Source organism: Hydractinia symbiolongicarpus, chromosome 10, assembly GCF_029227915.1.
Source record: "Hydractinia symbiolongicarpus strain clone_291-10 chromosome 10, HSymV2.1, whole genome shotgun sequence".
In the NCBI taxonomy this organism is placed as follows: Eukaryota; Metazoa; Cnidaria; class Hydrozoa; order Anthoathecata; family Hydractiniidae; genus Hydractinia; species Hydractinia symbiolongicarpus.
In genome coordinates, this window is record NC_079884.1 from 14067917 (window position 1) to 14088664 (window position 20748).

Consider the following 20748-nt stretch of genomic DNA (forward strand, 5'->3'; position numbering starts at 1 on the left):
TTGTGGTAGTCTCAGAGAATAATTAGTGGAATCGCGAAGCGTTTACAGCACTAATACATTCTTCATAGTTGCGTTCAAACCCACTGAAATCAATTATCATGTAATCTGCTTTTTGCGGCATAAAAGGCAGTATTTTTCGGAACGATCCACGGTGAAGGTTCGGGTTTCCGTCACCAACAACAAAACAAGTAAGAATTAGAACGAGGCTGTACATTTGGCTTTCGTCAACAATCCATTCCGAAAAAAAGTTTAGCCGGTACGAATACTTTATCTTCTGTAAAGCCTTGTATAACACCTCAGTCAAAGTTTCAAATTTGTTATATAGCAATAATACCACCTTTTTCTAATGCAGTTTTTTGTTCGAAAAGAAACACAAAATCAGGGGTACATCACTCAAATACGTATGTTACGTAACACAAAAAGAAAACACATTTCACCTAAGTAATAGACTAATAAATTAAAAATCTTTAAAAAAACTCGTCTTTTTCTGGTCTGTTGAAATCTATTAAAAAAAATTGGAAAATTTGTGTTATGTACACCATTAACAATTATATGGTTTTATCATTATCAATGGCAGTCAATGGCAAGAGGGGAATCTTTTCGCATTGATTATAAGTTACTTTGCTTTTTAGTTATTTACTTTGTTCATTATCATTATAATTCTAAACTTTTGTGGTAAAGTTTGTTACGTACGTATGCTTTTTTGCAGTACATTGAACGCTATACAGCTGATTATGCATTTTTTTGAAATGAAGGGCTATGTTATTGAGGTGGTGGTATATTATATAACAAAATAGAGACTTTGACGGACAGCATATACATGGCTTCACAGGAGATGCTAAAAGTGCTGCACACCGAAGGATTGGTGACCGAATCTCAGCTAAATTGATAGAATCTGCAATAAGCAAAGTTCGACTGAAATGCAACTTAAAATCAAACTTAAAACACGCTAAATTGCATAAAGATTTGAATTATTACAAGAGTTTCTTTGAAAGGAAACCAATTTCCAATAACGGGTCGAAATCCGTTAGTTTGGGCGCAGGAGTATTCGTTACAAATGATTAAAGTTATCAAAAACAAAGATTTTTTCTACTAAAATATAAATTTTATTAACAAAATTTAATAACAAAACACCTTGCTCAGGTCAAGATATAAAAATGTTTTCTAATACGGAGCCACTAAGTACGTCAAGACATAACATACAGTAAAAAACATACACCACCATCAACATCATCTGATTCTTTATCACCTTCTCATATGAAGAAAGTTGCATCGGTCACCGTTTCGACAACCACGCTGCGACAGAAAATGCTGACAAACGGCTAAAAAATAACATTATTAAGTCAGATATAAAAAAATTGCCTCATTACGTCAACCATTATTGGGGTGTTTTACGCCGCAGCGTTAACTGGACCCGATTTATGAATAATCATGGCGTATAATAAGTAGGGTAAAATTTACCTTTCTCTCTGTCATCTCGATTTCTTCCTCCACGACCCCTATTTGGTCCAGGTCCAAAATTACGATCATCTCGTCCCCAATCTTCTCTTCGATCGTCATAATTCCAATCGTTTCCGCCACGGTTTCGATCAAAATTCCCACCTCGATTTCCACGTCCACGATTACCGCCACGCCGAAATCCTCTTCCACCACCGTTGCCAAAATCATTGAAATCGTTATTACTGTGAGGTGGAGGGCCAAAGTTTCCTCCGTCACGGTTGTTCTGTCCTGTGTGAAAGTTGTTATTAAAACCATCATTGTAGTGGTCATCATTAAAGTTATTCCAGTCATCGTTATAGCCTGGACCCTAGAATAAACAATAAGAAGACAAGATTACGAAAGATAGTTTAACGTAGTTTTAGTCACTTGAACTTGAAAACAAAAAAATACCTGAGGTGGAGGGCCATCCCATCTTGGTTGCTGTCCTCCCATACGAGGGTTAAATGCGCCTCTGTTCATTATAGGACCACCTCTGCCTCCTCCGTTGAATCTTGGTCCAGGGCCACCACGCCCACGCGGATTTGGTATAGGGTTCTGCATAATTGACGGAATTGAATCTTGGTTTATTAAATTGTTGTTCATTGCTTGACTTTTACTAGCTGGATGATTGGGAGGTGGCGGTGGACCGTTATTAGAGATCATGCCTACATAGAAATGAAATAATGATAACGGAAGATGACTTAAAACAGGTAATAATTCAAGACTATTTTCACTTTCATGAACAAGAAACGTTGCAGCAAAAAAACGACCGCAAAAAATGAAATTTTATTGTAAGTTGTTTTTAGCCCTTATTGAGTGCCCCAAGAAGTCGCTTGCAAAAGTCGAAATTCAAAAACAACTCAAGTATAAGGTGGCTATAAAATAGCTTCTGACTTTTCAAGTATATTTTCATTAAAGAAAGTGCCAAAACAATTCAAGGAACAGTTGGCTGACATGGTATTGTTCTTAAATTTAAATGAGAACTAAACTATGCTAATAACGTACTGACATTTCCTGCTTCTTTATTCATGTAGCCAAATTTGCTAAGCAAAAAATATTCAAATCCCGAATCAAGGGACCAAGAACACGCTTGGCGTATATGCGCGTCATGCTTACTTCGAAGACATATAAGCAGTGAAATTTATATTTATGGGCTAAAACAGGGAAGGATAGAAAAAAGATTTTTAAAACAGGCAAATATTTATTGATAAATAACACATGTACATTATACATATCTACCGTCCAAATTTGTGTAGTTGCTAGTACTCTGTTCTGTGCTATCACACATACGAGAATGAAAAGCATGTAAGTATACTGAAATGAATGGTGCCCAAAATCGTTTTTACAATTCATTTATAGTTTGCTCAAATTGTGTTCCATAAGACAATCTTTCAACTTATTTTTGAATTAATTAATTACTACTTAAATAATTACTACTTTTACTTCCCATTTAACACCACCTTCAATAATTGCGGTACGTACCACAACAATACGAAGCCCGTATATAGGAGAGAGAGAAAGAGCGAGAGTACGGATCTAAAAAAAAAGAACACGAACCAAGAAAGCTTTGGCAATCCGCACACACTTACCGTTTTGTCCTAACAATCCCGAATTAATATTCGGCATAGATTTATTCCCTTGCTCGTTTGTAGAAACAGGTGGATTATTGGTTCTCATCAACTGGCTCATTATACTCTGAACTGCGGGAGATACATCTAATATCGAACCCTTGTGTTTTTGATTTGGATTTTGCTGTAAGGGTGGATTTTTTGTGGACGATTTTGCGAAATTGAAATCTTCTTCAGAAATAAGAGGTTGTACTTTCTGTGACGCTTGTTGGTTGGTTGATTTAGCAGGAGGAAACACTGTGCCATCCTGTTAGGTGAAATATTTGGTTATGTAAGATAAAAATAGGGAAAAGGTTATAATTCTGGTATTCTGATTAAACGAGACGAGACTTACTTCATCATGCGGAATAACACGGGGTTGCGTTCGATTACTGTGGTCTTCCGGATCGAAGTCCGGTTCGGATGGGTTAGACGGCAAGCTACATAAATAAAACGGAATATTTAAAATCGTATAATAATACCTCACAAACACACTACTTTTTAGAGTTTTTCTAGAGCTCAGATCTGATAAACATCAAGACATCAGGTCAAAGTGAAGATTTTTGATCATCACAGCTCCATTTAGTAATCAAAAGCGTAAGCAATTTATACCTTTCTTTTGTCAAGAAAATAAATGCAAGAACTGTCTTTTCTCGTTCAGCCTGAAATAAAGTAAACAAAAGAACGTTTAAAGAAAAAGCACCTTCAGGGAAATTTGTCTTTGGTTTATGTACAGAAATATGATTATAGCAATACAATAATACTAACACAAAAAAAATTGAGGAAACGAGGAAAGTAGATAATTGACCAACACAGCACTAGGCTGGATAACCTTTTTACAAGACGGACGTTACACCCTTCTATTTAATACGAAAAATGACTTAAATTTAGGCCAAGTCCATCGTTTAGCACGTAAAACAGTCCATCTACATAAAATGAAAAATATACCTGTATAAATTTCTCACGGCTTTTCTCACCAGGTGTAAAATTTTGGACGCCAGCGTTGTCAACAGGAATTAAACGACCCCACTAAACAGGAACAATAACATATAAATGTTAGGATTCACACAAGTTACAAATATTATGCATACGCAACTAGAATACGTAAACAGTTACTCATACCATCATGCGCTCTGACATCTTATCTTGGCCTCGACGAGCAGCACGCATGGCCTTCGCAAAAGAAAAATATTCATGAGATTTTTAAAACAAATAAAAAATAAACAGAGAACGAAAAACTGCTGTTTGTATTTATCGCATACCTGTTTTTCCAGTAAAGATTCATGGTGACGTGCCTCAGAGAAATTTTCAGCATGATGACCTATATGGAAATAAGAAATTGCATAAAACGTAATTTTCTTGCACAGTTTATTGCAATCTTGACATGGTGACAAAAGACTGGTTGTAATACCATTATTTCTTATATTATGACAAGATTTGAATTGTTTAAAGATAAGAAGTCCACACCTTTTCTTTCTCCTTCTAAAAGTTCGAAATACGAAACTTGAACAAGTTGGTCATCAGGTGCCCATGTTATATTTCGTTTCTTTTTATTTTTCTTTCTAGCAAGTGACCCTTCATCAATAACTATGTCATCATCTAAAAAAAATTTGAAATATATAATCGTGTTCTATACTGTTAAAAATAGCCAGTTCACAATTATTAGGCTTTAAACCTAGTACGTACCACTTGTTTTCGCTAAAGCAAGATTTGCAGCCTCCTATAAGATAGAGAAAAAAAACATAACAAAAATATCTGAATAACTTAAAAAGTGAAATAACAATAAAAAAATGCTTAAAGCTGAAAGAGAAATTTGATTACAAACTATACTAAAGACTTACAACAGCTGGAGATACTGGCAGTAAAGCTAAAATCAAATATAAAAAATATGAAAATTTGAATAAATTGAAACCATAATGTAGCCAAATCTTACGTCAACCAGTGAGCATTAATCCTTATTGTGTTTAGCCCACAAAACCTAATTTCATGTAAAAAAAATTTCACATGCATCCCTATCAAACGAAGGTACAATAATATAAACGTTTAGGTAAGCACATTTACGGAACAAATTTACCAAAATCAAAATGTATCGAAATATTGCAAATTTTCTTTCTACAATACTTATTAAAAAAATGTTTGTAATTTACCAAAAAAACTGGAATCTTGTGACATTTAATAAAACTCCCATGAATAGATACACTCCCACCCCTGCCTCCTCCAAACCCTATTTAGGTCAGTTCCTTAACCTTCTCGTGAACCATATATTTAATATAACCATATATATATAAGTGTCCTGCTTACCTAAAGATGTATCCATGGGTTCCTCAGCTTCTTCGGTCTCAGTAAGTGACAAGCTATACATAAAAAAAATTTAGTGAATACAAAGTCTTCCATTGTAAAAAAAGTTTTTATTGACTTTCAACATAAAGTCTGAAACCTACTTTTCATGATCAGCTTCAAGTTTTAACTTCTTTTCATGTTTTGCTTTACACAAAATTTCATCCAAAGGCAAAGGTGTGGCCTAAAACAAAATCCAGGTACATAACAATATGAACTATGTTATATGTTTATAGAAATATACATGCATCATAAAACATGAAACACACATATAAGCACAAAATCATACAAGCAACTGTCAAATATTAAAGTTTAGTAGATTACCTTTGAGTTCGAATTTCTTCTTTTCTTTTTTATTGGTGCAACAGTAGAAGCTGTTAAAGCTGACATAAATCCAGCTGAGTCAGACACACCTAATAGTTAATAGTTATTAATAGTTAATAGTTTACAAACACATTTATTACACAAAACTAGTTGATTGCCCTTGAAAGTATCATAAAAAAACTAACAAATACAATAGATATTTTTTGGCAACATAGAAGGATGTCAAGATAACTACTTTGGGTATTACAGACTGACTGACAGGTTAGCCTTATTATAAGAGATATAGAAGTCACAATTGCACAATCTGATTCTTTTAATTAGAAATAAACGTTTAAGTAGATGGAATAAAGATATATACCATTCACAGGCCCATATAATATTTTACCTTTTGCACGTTTCTGGGGAGGTCCTTTTGCCTCTACTTCTCTACAAATACAAAATACATTTATATTGATTATTAAAGCAATACTTGAAGGCAAGCGAAATTTATATAGGTAAACCATCAATAAATTTTAGCAACTTAATATAGTCAAACCAGAGTTTGAAATTGCTTTACACATAATTTTTGTTCATCTTTTAATTAATACTATTTTCATGCTCACTGTTTCGGATTCACGTAAGGTAAAGTAAAACAATGACAAAAATTTCATAAGACATTAGAAACATTCAAAAAGAGAAGATTCAGCATTCAAAATATTTACCTAATTCTTTTAGATGAAGGGACTTCATCACCTAAATATCAATACAAAACAGTTAAACAAATCTAAAATTTGTTTCAAATTTATTATCTATGTTCAAAATGTTAGCAAAAATAAGACATGTTAAAAAAACTGACCTCCTCTGATCATATCCTTCCATTTTTTAATGAGAGATCCTGCATTCTTTTTTACATCTATAATTAAAAAAAAAAACACGTCAAGTCAGATCTAACCTAATAACAGAGGAGCTTTCTCATTATTTTAGCAGATGCAAGACTTCAGTGACAGTTTAAAAAAAATGTACAATTTTTTTTTACAGATTTACTTTCTGGGATATAATGCTTTGCATTTTTTAGAAGTAGTGGGTTTTCCACATCTTTAATAAACAAAATTAAATCCCTGCCGCATTAATTAAAGGGGAGTTGCAGAAAATTAGGGTGTTTTTGACACAGGGTACATAAAATTTGTCACATATGAGACAATATATATAAAAAGATAATCACAGTCAGGATAAATTAAACAAAAAGAGTGCATACCTGCATGCTCAAGCTTTGTCATCTGTTTCAGTAACTTGCCTGTGTTGCCCTATAAAGTAAATATTTTTTAAAAACATTTCAGACCAAAACAAGCAATAAACATCAAATTGCAAATTCATTTCTTTTACATACCTGTTTGAGTAAATCAACGGTGATTGGTAAAATTTTCAAAACCTAAAATTTTAAAACAAAATTTCATTATAAATAAATTGGTGAGAGTAATTTTATATATAAATAAATTTGTTAAAATTAATATTATTGATCCATTTATCAAATTTGAACATACGTCAATAAGTTCTAGCAAAACTGGGAAATTTTCAGACTTAGTGAATTCGTGAAGCCATTTATTTAGAATACCCCATCCACCAGTTGAAAGGAACCTAAAACATAATACAGTTAATGTCATTTAGGTGTCCTTTAACATGCTTACTAAATGCATGCCAAGTCAGTTTTGAAGTACAAAATTGCTTTAGAAATTTTTATATTCTGAAACAATGGTTTGGCAATAAAAATATAAATATTGAAATGTTATTACTTCTCAAGGGTATCCCTTTTTTCTTCACTTTGTTTAGCTTGTCTGCAGGTGGCTTTTAAAATATTTAAATAAACACATCTGCTCATTAACTTTTCGGCATCTTTCATCATACTAAAGAAGGGCAAAAAAAATCACGATAACAGAACTTTATGTTTAACTTCATAACTGAGAAAGATAAAGTATATAAATATATACCCAACAACACGCATCACTTCTTGAGGTGTTTTTATGTCACCCACCACACCTAACATTGGTTTCAATGCATTAAGCAATACACGTGGTTCTCCACCAGCTGTGCCCTATATAAAAAATTTGGTCCTATTTAATAGGTATGCAATGATCCTTAACATAAGAAATAGTTTGTATTATTTTCAGAAAAAAATATTGCCTTCTAAATTAACTAAATCAACTTTAACAGATTTGAATCAGATTCATCTTTTTTCATCGCTACAGATGGTTCAGATTGCTTTTTCTAAAGCAACAAACTCTGAATAAACCTATAACTTGGGATCCTACTTGCACATCTATCAGCATTGATTTTGATTTAGATAACACTGAAAAAGCTGTTAAGAACTTAGAAAAAGTGCAAATTTGCTTGTTTTTACTTACTCTAATCTTAATTATAAATTTGAAAGGGCTAAGAGTTAACTTACCATTTTTCTCCTACTCAAGTTTAAACTTTTAATTATTATTTCAACTTTTTAGCACTAAAAAGTAATGGAGCACGTAAACCATTTGACAAGACACAACATACACTTTAACAATGTTAAACATATTATCTGAAACAGCAACTTTAAATGTTAGGTTAAAAAAAACTTCAACACCCCATAATTATTTAAAGCGGTTTTTATAAGAAAACCGTTTTTTGACCTGAGCCTCAATTTTCTTAGCAAAATGCCTGAATAAAGGCTGAAATTTTCTATTATTATTTTTTTAATTTTCATTTCTCATTTTCCTTGTTTTCTTGATAAATAACTACGATATTTTATTGACATCAGCTGGGAACAACATTATATATAGTTACGTATTTTATTTATTTTATTTTCAATGATTTCTTTACTTATTCTTAGGATTAAACTTTTAGAGGATGTATAATTGACTGGAAAAAAAGAAACTTGAATGTATTGTGTTTTGAAATTATGGCGATTTATTAACTGTAAATGTAAATATCAAGGTGTCCAAAAATTGGATCTTAACATGCCGATGCTGGGGATTTTCTTAATTTTTTAGGGTTTATGAGGCTCATTTTCTTATAATAATATTACTTATATAAAACAACAATGAGTATTATGGCATACGAGACAAAACAAAACAAACATAGATAATTCTGGGGCTCTGAAATTTCAAACAGATCGTGTTTGATGTTTGCTGTGTTAATGAGCTAAAAACTGGTCTATTGCTGAAAGATGAAAAAAATATAAGCTGCATCAGTAATGTGTTTTGCACATTACTGATGCATCTTCATAATTGTGTTCATAAACAATCGTGCCATATTTATACTGTTCGAGAGTGATTATAGGTAAGAAAAGAATCGATTGTAAGCAGAAATTTATATTCTGGATTATTCTGATTTTATGGAAAAATACAAATTTTTGTTGATCTTAGTTTTGAAACCTATGATTTAAGACTTGTGTTTTTATAAAACAAAAAGCGTGTCTTTCACAATACAAAAAAAAATCTAATTACAAGATTCTCAAAATCACAGTAATTGATTTTGCAGTAATTTTGACCTTGATAGATGTATATACTTCTTCTTTTTTATTTTAAAAAACATAGATGAGTAAATTTCAGCTTTGTCATTGTTCTTTTATTGTTCTATAGCCATTCACAGTCTCATATTTTTTTAAAATGGGCTAAAACAAGTGTAGAGGGTAAACATAACTGTCAGATAGCTTATTTGGATTGACACAAGTGCTTGTGTCTGACTTCATTATCAAAAGCCGAAACACTAAAGATTTAGCTATCATAAAGATGTAATAGCTATATCAAAAATATGTGGAGAGATAAAATGAAATTAGTGTTTTTATCAAGTACATATTAGCTCGCTATTATAACAAGGCTTTTCCTGTGTAGTTTATATAGTAGCTACATGAATATATAAATTAAGTCTACTTCCAGGTTTTATTTCTGTAATATGCCAGCTAGAATGCAACCAAACATTTAAGAAAGGTATGCCTTGTAAGGCTGTAGTGGCAATAAAACTAACCTGAGGAAGGCTCTTTGGATCTAAAACTAGACATAAGTTAGCTGGCTAGCTATAGCATCCGTTTTTTAAAGTCGTGACATTTATTTCAATTTGGTCCACATTATTTTATTAGTAGCTAGCTAGATTAGCTTCAATCCAAGCAAGCTTGAAATCAAATCGATTACAAAATAGCAACCAAGACTGAGTTCCACGTGTTCCTTGTTGTTAACAGCACTCCTCCGTAGTTACTCGTATTAAGTGTTTAAAAAATTTTAAATTTAAAATAATTTTGTTTCGAATTGGATAAAATGTCAGACGTGAATACAGAAATCGTTTTCTTTTCTGTCACCGAGAAATTACTATTTAAAAAATTATGCAGTCACCTTATATGTCAAATAAATAAAAAAAAGTTCAGGCAAAACAAATTTATTTGAGCAAAACTTTCGTTGGTATAAACATCGTTTTTTTTCTTTTGTAAATTAAGATGAAGCTGTTAGCCCATAGAAAACTGTTGAAATTTAAAGCTGATAAATATTTTATATTCAATTGTGGTGAAAACCCGCTTAAAAATTTGGCCAACTCCCAACATGATACGTTTTGTTTAGTAACGAGATGTGAACATTGCATTTTGGGTAAATTGAGATTAAGCAAGCATGTGGGAACTGTTAGTAGAACAATGGATATTATTTATTTATATGCTTCACACGTAATTTTATTTTACATGTTTTATGTTTACATCGTGCCAAAGGCTAAAAGTATTCCTTTATGAGAAACTACGAAGCATTGGTTATTACCCACAATTCCGTTGAGAATATCTTCTGAATGAATAATCAACGACCCGCGACGGTTAAGTGCAGCCTGGTTTCTATTCGCTTTTACTTTGGTAAATGTAACTTGCATCATGGGGATATAACAGACATATACTATATCCATAGTTAACTCATCCCAAGAGATATTTAAAATTTAAACAGATTTGGTTTCTACTTTGTGCATCATCACTTCAAAATTTGTTGAATACATTTAGGGCAATACTTAACATCTTAGAAGTTAGCTAAACTCGTTTTTTTGAACGAAAAACTTACTTGTTTGAAACATATAAAAAAAAACTTTGACGTCTTTACTAACATGTCGTTAAAATAGATCATAATTTGTGTCTAAAGCAGATTTCAATTTCTTATAGTATATCTTTATAGTAATCAAATCGTCTTCTCATCCCGCAGTAACCGGCATGTGGAAACCAGGTCAGGAAGTTCGCTTCAAATACAAGATCCACGCCATTTTGAAAATCAAGAGAGCTTCGACTCAAAATATTTCTTTTAAAATATAAACTCTTTTGAGATTAAAAAAATACCCTTAGAAAAGCAGAAAAAGAAATATTTTTTATATATTTTAATTTACATAACTAAGAATCAAGTAAAAACGTAAAATGTGAAGGTTTTTTGACGATGAAGCTAAGTTTTTTTAAAGGAGATGTTCCACTTTCAAACTGCACCTGAACGAATCAAGTTTTACCTGACCACCATACTTACGTTAGATCTATCATCACGATTAAGAATGACACTTTTCACTCTCAGTTACTTTGGCAGAACGCGCAAAATTAAATGAGAGGACCCTCGCCATTCTGTCTTACCCTCCTGGGCAAAACACGACCCATTGAAAGTTTTAGAATATTATACAGTAGCTACAGCAGTTTTCACTCACTGGCTTAAACAATTTCGAAGAACTAGCAATAAACCTCTCTATGCTTTCTTGAGATCTTGATTTCGTTGTTGAGGGAAATTATATCAAGGAAATTTCCATCAAAATAAGAAAAAAAATCATGTATTTGAGCAAGATTACGACCATCTCACAAAAATTTCTCAACATAAACAAAATTTGCACGCACCGAAGCGTAGATTTTTTCGCCCTAGTCACGTGAACAAAACTGTCAATCATTAAAATTTATGCAAGGAATACAAGCTTTCAATTGGCTAAGCCAAATTAACAGCTGAAATAATTATATCTATCCCTTCCTCACGGAGCTTTTATTTGTGTAAAGAACTTCATTCTTGACATTTAAATATGGAGGAGGAGTTTTAGCAATTTCGCCTCAATCTCGTACCTCGTTACTTTAGAAACCCCATCACATTTTTCGCATTTTCTGCATAAAAAAACTAGATTAAAATTTACTCATCATCGCAACGACAATGTGATAATAAATGTTAAATTAAACAACCTCGTTCCAAGGCTAATTGTCTTGCACTATTTTAAAAGAAAAAAGAACACTAGGAGCGAAGTTGGAGTAACTTTTCTGTTAAAAACATCAAAGTAAACTTATCGTTGGAATGTGAAGAAAAAATCCTTTCACGATACTAACTACTCGGTTCTCAAGAGCCGGGATCTGATACTGCTAAATCAAAAGACAAGACTCAATACTCAAAAATCACTGTGACTTTATTCTTCTTAAACTGCAATCGCAGATGTCATCTTCAGGTCTTCAAGAAAACACAGAGATTTTTTTTTACTTTATTGCACCATAATCTCCATTACTAGCAAAATCCAGTGTTTAGGTGCGTTCGGATAACAAAACTGTTAAAAACTCCTGCTTTCTTTGACCCTAAAAATAGGACCATTATGCGTTTGCACAAATATAATGGTTTGCCCTAACTTTGACAAGTGACATTAATCGTATTCTGATTTTGCATTAAATTTCGTTGATGTAAATTAGCCCATACTGCACAAGGAATTGCAAGGTTGAGCGTCATATCTGCCGGATTATTAATATTGTTATTCAAAATATGTATACGGAATGGCCACATCAGTGTTGCTCCTGATGTTCTGAATGTGCACATTAGGTATACAGCGGCATTGGCTATTTTCCACTTTAGCATGTAGCTGTGGTAAAGGCACTTGCTAAACATGCCTGCGCAGTGAAACGAACCACAGACCTTAAGTTACGAAGCAACTTCATCAACACTGAGCCACGCGCCTGTGGCTGTAGATTTTTTTTTTATAATACGCTTTTTTATAAACAATACAGAATTTTGACTGAAGGGATTTCAGCATTACATAGCATATAAAATTTATTTATAAAAAAAAAAAAATGTGCACATGTTTTTTTTTCATTAAAAGTTTTTTATAAGAACGTCAAGGCTAAGGGGAAAAAATAAGAATATTTTAAGAAAGTACACAGACTTTAAACATATATAATTTCGAATACTTTACTAATTCGGCTTAACATTTAGCCAGGATAATTAGTTAAAAATTCACACATTTTGAATTTCGTTTACGCAACATGTGTCGCAAAGAGCAAAATTACGGTCTGCATATGTCTGAGAATGTTGAATGGTTATTGAGACAATTGGATAGTATGTACGATAGTTTGGAGAAATACCGCAGAATAAAATTACTTTCAGAATCAGGTTTAAAACACAATGTTCATTGTGAGAGTGTATAGCCAATTTAAGCGAATGAAAACAACAAGCATGCTGCTGCTGTTAAAAATAAAAATAAAACACTAAACCTGAGGTAGGTAGCTAGCTTTTTCCACACGCTACTCAACGTGCTATATAATAATTTTATAGTTAATCATGCGATGCTGATGCAAGCACACTCAGTTGCACCTTAGCTCTCGTTTTCTCGAAACAATACTGTTGAGCATGTATAGTTAGCTATAACATTCTCAACGAAGGCCGCGAACAACATAAACAAAAGAAGAAGATAGATTCATGAAATGTTCGGAATATACTTAACATTTTGTTAGTTACAATTTTATGGTTTAGTTCATAGCGTATTTATTATTCAATATTCATCATTCCAGTTGCCAGTTGTGCGTGGAATAAACAGACCGCTTAAAAGGTCAAGGTGCAAGAAATTATACACACTTGTAGAACCACATAGACGTCTAAACAACCTGTTTATTAATAATTGATTTTTTATGATGAATCTAATGCCTTCTTTTATTTCCTATTTTTTTTTGAAAAAAAATTGCCTTCAGTATTCTTTTCGGCGGGAAAACAACCTAAGGTCTGTAAAATGTATTAAATATAAGTAAATCGAAATTTTGTTTTGACGAATAAACAGAGAGACAAGACGAAGAGCAACTGTGCTTATCAATACATACCGCAGTCCTTCGCGTCTTATTATCGGCGATGGAGAGGAGATTTTGTCGCAAGAAGGGACAACTCAAGGTCATAACCTTGTGATGTCCTTCTATGCCTTAAGTACTGTGTTATTGCAAGAACGCCTAAAATCTGCTGCAGATGTGAAACAGGTATGGCTGGAAGATGATGCAACTGGTGCCGGTAAAATTATTGGCTTGAAAAAGTGGTGGGACGGTGTGATTAAAGACGGAAAAAACTACGGTTATTACGTCAACGAGAGTAAATCATGGATGATTTGTAAAAGTGAAGCGATTGAACTTGAAGCCAGAAAAATTTTTAACGACTCATCAATACAATTTACGACAACAGGAAAACGACATCTTGGAGCTTCAATTGGAAGCAAAGAGTTTCGCGATGAATATGCAAATAACAAAACTAGTCAATGGTGTGAACAAATGAAAAAACTTTCAACAATAGCGTTGACAGAACCGCAAACAGCCTTTGCAGCTTTTACACATGGCGAGTTAAACAAATTTACATATTTCATGCGTAAAATACCTGGTATGGAAGAATATTTAGTACCTCTAGATACGATCATATCCGATATGTTTTTACCATCTCTTTTGGGCAACACAATTTCGGAGAGTGAAAGAGCTCTTTACAAAAGATCGATTAAAACTACCGGCCTTGGAATACCAATACTAACGGAAAGTGCCGCCGTCAATTACGAGTCATCAAAAATCATCACTGCTCCACTAGTTGCTGCCATCATTGCTCAGACTGATTCTCTTCCGAATAAAGATGAAACAAAACGAGTTAAAGCTTGTCTTGTGAACGCTGTCAGGGAAGCTCAAAAACAAGACGAAATGTTAATTAACAATCAGCTGAATAGGAGAGAGATACGGGCAATGGAACAGAATAGTGAAAAAGGTGCCTCGAGCTGGCTTAACGTTTTACCATTGAAGGAACAAGGTTTCGATCTTACAAAGGAAGAGTTTCAAGATGCACTTGCGCTGAGATACAATCATTAAGTGAAAAATCTTCCATCACAATGTGCGTGCGGAGATGATTTCAATGCCACCCATGCCATGTGCTGTAAAAAAGGTGGTTTTGTGACCATGCGTCATAACAACGTGCGTGATTTCGAAGCGAATTTGTTGCAAAAAGTTTGTAATGATATGGAAATCGAGCCAAAGCTTTCACCAGTCAACAACGATGAAGCAAGGCTTGATGTAAGAGCCAGGGGTTTTTGGCGTCCAGGACAGTCTGCTTACTTCGATGCACGTTTGACCAATGTAAATGCCCCATCGCAAATTGAAACGTCAATTAGTAAGATATATAAGAAGCATGAAGCTAAAAAGAAACGCAGATACAATCAGCGTTTATTAGATAACGAACATGGCACATTCACCCCACTTGTCTTTTCCATAAACGGGGGAATGAGCAAAGAATGTTCTGTATTTCACAAATTTCTTGCAGAAAAAATTTCACAGAAATCCGGCGAACAATACGATAAAATAATGACTTGAATGAGATGTAAACTCTCCTTCGTAATAATGAAATCTGCTTTGCTTTGCCTTACAGGTTCCAGATCCCTAAATACCAAGTTGCACACAGAGGTGGTTCATGATTTTGATCTTGCCTGTGTAGATGCCAGAATATAAAGTTTTTATTTTATTTAGTCACCAATGCGCACTTCTTTTGTACTTAGTCAAACACTCGCGTGGCGCATTATTTTTAATGAATAAATATATTAAGAATTGCCTGAAAAAAACTTTTTTCCACGTTTTACCACATCTACAAAAGCATCGTGCAAGTTGAACTTTTCGTAACATGAGAAAACAAATGCGTCCCAAAACTTTTAGGAGTCAGTCCTTAAAGTTTTTTATAACCAGTTTATCACCGATAATTCCAGTTAAAAGACATCCTCTTTTCTTGCATAACATCGCATAACACCTAACTGACAGGGAGGCCATAAAAACTTAAATGTATTATTGGAATATATTTATAAAACACAATTTACAAAAAATAATAGACGTGTACTCTCACTCTACTTGTTTCACAAAAAGACCTAAAAAACCTATTAATAAGATGACAATAAAAGACTAGAGTTATTGAAAACAAAATAAGAAGTCATCCAGTATTTGCCGCCTTTCTACGACAACATCTTACGGATGTTTTCATATAATTTCCAGTCTATGTGTAAAAAATTGGCCGTTAAAACCTCACAAAAACCAAAGGAAGATTAAAATGAAAAAAAAAATAGAAGGGCTATTTTATCAGAGGACAAGTAGAATATCAGGACTCGATTTCACTTTAACAGGATAACTCAAGTTCTGTTGCCGCCTTTTCACAGATATCCTTAAATTATCACAGAAATAAATGGCGTCCGTCTAAAATACTTGCCATAGTGGATGACCATTCACTTTTGCGAAAGTAAAAGGCAAAAAAAGGAAAATTCAGGAAAAAAAACAGAAAAAAAGTTCATGGAGAAAAGTCTAGAAAACAAAAATCAGAAGAAAAAAAAATTCAGAATAAAAATGGATACAGGTAGAATAGGGTAGGGGGAGAATTAGAATTTGTGTATCTCGGTAGCATGCGATTGAAGCAGTTCTTGAACTTCCTCAATCGCAGCCACCACTTTCAGTTTCTTTTTGGAATCCTTTCTTGGGAAGATTTTGCAAATGAAATTATTTTGCAAAATCTTTGTAATGCCATCGCATTTGTTGCGAAACATGGTGGTAAAGCCCTTTGTTTGTTGTGCACATTTGTTGTATCGCTCATCTCCCTCAGCAACTTTTCTCTCAAGATCATCAATCACATTCTTCTGGTAAGCGTTAATCACCTTAAGCTCCTTAATTCTGCATTCCATATCGAACACATCGCGATTCAATTCATCTTTCTCTTTCGTGAGAACAACACGCTCATCTTTCACATCCTCCAGCTGTTCTTTAATTTTAATTCTATCTCCTTTTTCTTTTGGCATTCCTCAGAGGCTTCAGTAGCGATCTTTACTACAGGTGTTACCGCTTCTTTTATCAACGCTTGCATTGCCTTTGCTTTTCCGTGTAACTGCTCAAACGTTGCGTCGCATTCCTTTTTGCAACCATTAATAACTTTCTCAAGATGTTGGATCTTCTCCAGATGCTTTTGGATTGTTTCGTTGCAAGTTGTATCACTTCCTTCTGTCATTGAGTATTTCCACGAAGCATGAATCCTTAATTGACGTCAAAATTTTTTTTATTATTTTGACCTAACAATTTAAAATGACTACCAGATGCACAGAATGCACCCTAGCATGTAAAAAAGTTTGATCAAAACTAAAGAAGTTGCCAACCAAAATTTTTATAGTTTTTCGGTTTTTTAAATAGCAGACGCGCTAGTGATACCGCAAAAATAGACAGACAGGCAGACAGGCAGACGTATACGGGCATTATAATATAGATGCAAAAATAACTTTCCCCGCTACAACGCACAGTACAGTCTATTTTTCACAATATTTCTCGCCAAAGTTCTAAAATTGAATCTTAATTTAGGTTTTAACAAAAAACACAGGGTTTGTCGCGGAGTAGTGGAAGCCTTACAACTATTATTTTGGGTGTGATGTCCTTTTCAAAAATAATCTTTTCGTCAGTTCGGTCAAAGTAAAATCCACTCGTTGTTACCTTGTCATAGCAAAATCATCTATCACACCTACATGGAGTAAATAAAAGAGAAAGGACAAACAACTTGGACGATAAAAAACAAGTTAGTTTTCCGGAGCTTCTTTACTCTAAGGACAAGTAAATTTTTACAACGACAATTGTGATTGAAACGGAAGTTTACATTCGGTTAGAGTTCCAACCTAACGGAGTAGCCAACACTAGAGTTTGATCTACCCTAGTAGACAATCCACAGGCAAAAGTAACAGTAAGCTGAGTCTTTGAAACACAGAAACTTAGCAACATCGGGCCTTTGTCGAGCTTTTCTGTTGCCTACAAGTAGTGTGTTCTTAAAAGCTGAGCTTTTCCAAACTGTTATTCTTACCGTCAAATAATACACGTATAACGTCTGTCTGTCACTCAAAATGGTAACCATAGTAGCAAGGAACACGATATGTGGTAGTTAAAGGACGAGCGAACCTGTGGATTTATCCACGGGAAATCGACTAGTACAATCAAAATATTCGACAAAAATCGTTAAACACTGAACCGACACAAAATCCCATCAAAAAATACAAATATCTTTCCAACAAAAAACATTGCACTTTTCAACGAAAAAGCTATTGGTAAGTTTAAAAACAGAATTGGGTTTCTATTGCAGATTGCAAGTTTTGTTGTCTGCTTTAAAGGTATTCCACTGTTGCTTGATGGACCACATAAAACTTTTAGCATCCGGAATAAACAAACGGATAATATAGTATTCTTATCGCCATCGTTATTGCAGGTCTTCTTTGCATATAATAGGATGGGCTAATGAATAATAATTGTTAGGACCGGGCCATACATATACACTATCGAAGTTTATTTTACAACCGGGCTGAAATGTGTATTTAAGTCTCAAAATTCCTTAAGTCATACTTATCAAATTTAACCTGATTGTGTAAAATGGAATGATGATCTAAAAAACACGTATTTAAACGCGACACGAGGATTATGAAAAAGGAATTGTTGAAAAAGGAATTGTTGCTGTGCTGCCGATACCTAAACAAAAGGATTTCTCGTTAAAAAGTACGGCAGCGAATACGACAATTTTTGGAGGAGATCAAAGCAGGCAGAGAAAGGAACTATACATTTCGTCCATTTTAAAAACCGACGAATTTGTATGGTGTTTATGACCAGATATAAAAACAAACTCAGGATATTTCATGTATTAAAAACACAGGATAACCGCTTGAATAAAGTCAAGTACTAAAATATTACAAGCGACTTAAGTGGTCACATATTAACTCCATATAACTGTCGTCCATTTGTTGCTTGTGTCGGTCGATAATTTCCATACAATGGCAACCTTCCGCAATCCAGAACTTTATCCATTGCTTGCAACTAAAACAAACGCTTTTTATGTCAGCTTGAATATACTACTGCAAAGTTAAGTAAAGTGAAATACTCACATCTCGAAGGTTTATCGGATGAGCTTGCTTGGTTAACACAACCCAGTCAACGCTTTCAGCGCATGGCGGTGTAGTGAGCGAGCCCTGATAGTTGACATAAGGTGTGCATTTCAAACTATCGCATGGAAAAAACGCCATCATAGGAAATGCAGGAATTTTCACACTACTTCCTGTAAGGAAACATTTATGGATATTAAAAATTTATAGGTCATGTTTGAAGTTTAGCTAAAGAAGATACGGTTACCTGGTCGGGTCAGGACTTCAGTATAATAAGCTAACTCTGCGATGACAGGAGATGATCTTGCGAATGCCTGAAACGTTAAGAGAATATTAAAGTCGTTTATTGACCCTTTGTTTCTGTTTTTGTCGTGAAAGAGTAAGGTCTTACACTCAATTTAGCGAACACTCCGATGACAAGTAAACCATCACTGTAATGCAAAAGTTTGGTAGAATTGTACTTCATATTTCGATGGACGATGTGTATCTAGGAAGACCAATCAGAATTGGCTTTTAATCAAACAATTGTGGATGAACAACCGGTAATTTTTAGCAGGTTTATCTTTTGGAAACCCCCTAAAGCAAACTTTTATAGCTGCTCAAAAGTAACGCACCTCAGCCTGAAAATAATTTCCATTTAAACCATGTTCCGATCCTTTGTGAAATTGCGAACCAAAGTGGATATGTGCTTGCAGTGGTACAAATGTATTCTGACCCTTTTTTAGATAATACGGAGTGTCTCGGGGAAACTCGAACATCAGCGTTCGTCCATTGTTGCTTAAGGTATAACTTTCTCCCGCAGCGGGATGCATGTAGTAGTTGTCAAACCATATGATGTTGTCGCTACTGGGAGGTGATATTTGTATAGGGTGAATATTAATGGGCGACTGAAGAAGTCCAGTACAAAAGGGATGAGTTTTTGACCAGTCTTTTGGTCCTAAAAACATGAAAATTAGTTAATAAGATACTAATTAAGAGATCTGATCAATCTGTACGCTTTTATTACAAACTCTTTACCGTTTAGTTTTTCTCCCTTATAATCCCAGTCGGCGGTACAAACTTTCTGAGCTAAAAGAAAAACGACTAATTTAAGCTTTCTAATTTAAAAAAACTCCAATCTTAACATAGCCAACTTTTAAGCAAAATGGAATATCCAGGTAAAATTTGATATTTCTATTTTTATATTTTAGCAATTTTGAATCTCCTGATAAACAACTAAATGGTAGAATATTAAAGAAAGAGAAAGAAGAAAAAAATACTTACATTCCGCAACAAAACATAAAAACAATATGATTACCAGCTGCATGGTTTTATACATGGTTCCTTCTGTGTCTTTTACTCTGTACTTGACAGTGCAATGAGCTAACAAGGCATTTATCAATCATAAGTAGTAATTTTTCAAACATGATCAATGACGTGTTAGGAGATAAGTCCCCAGGTAATTAACAAAACAAAACAGAGCTATGCTTCGTGCTCCTAGATGAACCCACAGAGAGTTTTCTACAAGTGGCTATGCACGTAATTTTTGTTTGATTGCAATGCCTTTTTTAATTTTTTATCTCCGATTGCCAATTTTGATTACCATTTTAATATTCGTTTGTTATTCCTGCAACATTGTCCGTGCTACTGGGAATTCACAGTAAAAACATTTAATCCCGAAGCAACTTTGCCTTTCGGAGGTTACCTTCTCTTCCTAGGCGTCCATCTGGGGTGTTTCTTTATTATAGAGCGCAACGTATAGCTATGAACGACAAAAACTAAAGTGGACATTGTGTTGGCCTACAGCAGCACTGATTAAACTTTAAACACACGCACTTTTTCAAATCAACCTTTGCGCTTACGCATAGACCTGTTCCAATGCAAAAACAACATTATA

At 33.8% G+C, this 20748-nt stretch overlaps 2 protein-coding genes across 2 annotated transcripts; both read right to left on the bottom strand.

Annotated features, from left to right (window-relative positions):
• Positions 1-1083: 1083 nt before the first annotated feature.
• Positions 1084-8327, bottom strand: LOC130613274 (serine/threonine-protein phosphatase 1 regulatory subunit 10-like). Its single transcript, XM_057434617.1, has 24 exons — positions 8170-8327; positions 7712-7815; positions 7517-7627; positions 7268-7361; positions 7114-7155; positions 6982-7030; positions 6583-6639; positions 6449-6479; positions 6133-6173; positions 5748-5836; positions 5528-5607; positions 5388-5440; positions 4928-4953; positions 4773-4806; positions 4554-4685; positions 4349-4407; positions 4209-4259; positions 4035-4115; positions 3699-3748; positions 3442-3526; positions 3069-3354; positions 1891-2144; positions 1462-1807; positions 1084-1322 (listed from the first exon to the last, which is right to left on the bottom strand). Exons 1-24 carry the CDS (start codon positions 8170-8172, stop codon positions 1246-1248), a joined length of 2235 nt encoding a protein of 744 aa, XP_057290600.1. The 5' UTR covers positions 8173-8327; the 3' UTR covers positions 1084-1245.
• Positions 8328-18617: 10290 nt separating this feature from the next.
• LOC130612886 (carbonic anhydrase 3-like) lies at positions 18618-20278 on the bottom strand. The gene is made up of 7 exons (XM_057434223.1): positions 20189-20278; positions 19890-19965; positions 19487-19809; positions 19264-19359; positions 19120-19186; positions 18876-19045; positions 18618-18807 (listed from the first exon to the last, which is right to left on the bottom strand). Exons 1-7 carry the CDS (start codon positions 20276-20278, stop codon positions 18700-18702), a joined length of 930 nt encoding a protein of 309 aa, XP_057290206.1. The 3' UTR covers positions 18618-18699.
• Between the last annotated feature and the right edge of the window lie 470 nt (positions 20279-20748).

Bases quoted from the DNA above. Each gene is read 5' to 3' on its own strand.
- LOC130613274 (XM_057434617.1), bottom strand. The intron at 6,174-6,448 runs GTAAATATTTTG...TTGTATTTGTAG, and splicing joins CCTTCATCTAAAAGAATTAG to AGAAGTAGAGGCAAAAGGAC. The intron at 1,323-1,461 runs GTAAATTTTACC...GTTATTTTTTAG, and splicing joins TCGAGATGACAGAGAGAAAG to CCGTTTGTCAGCATTTTCTG.
- LOC130612886 (XM_057434223.1), bottom strand. From the start codon at position 20,278: ATGTTTGAAAAATTACTACTTATGATTGATAAATGCCTTGTTAGCTCA. The intron at 19,966-20,188 runs GTATAAAACCAT...TAAATTAGAAAG, and splicing joins AAAGACACAGAAGGAACCAT to CTTAAATTAGTCGTTTTTCT. The intron at 19,810-19,889 runs GTAAAGAGTTTG...TCATGTTTTTAG, and splicing joins TAAGGGAGAAAAACTAAACG to GACCAAAAGACTGGTCAAAA.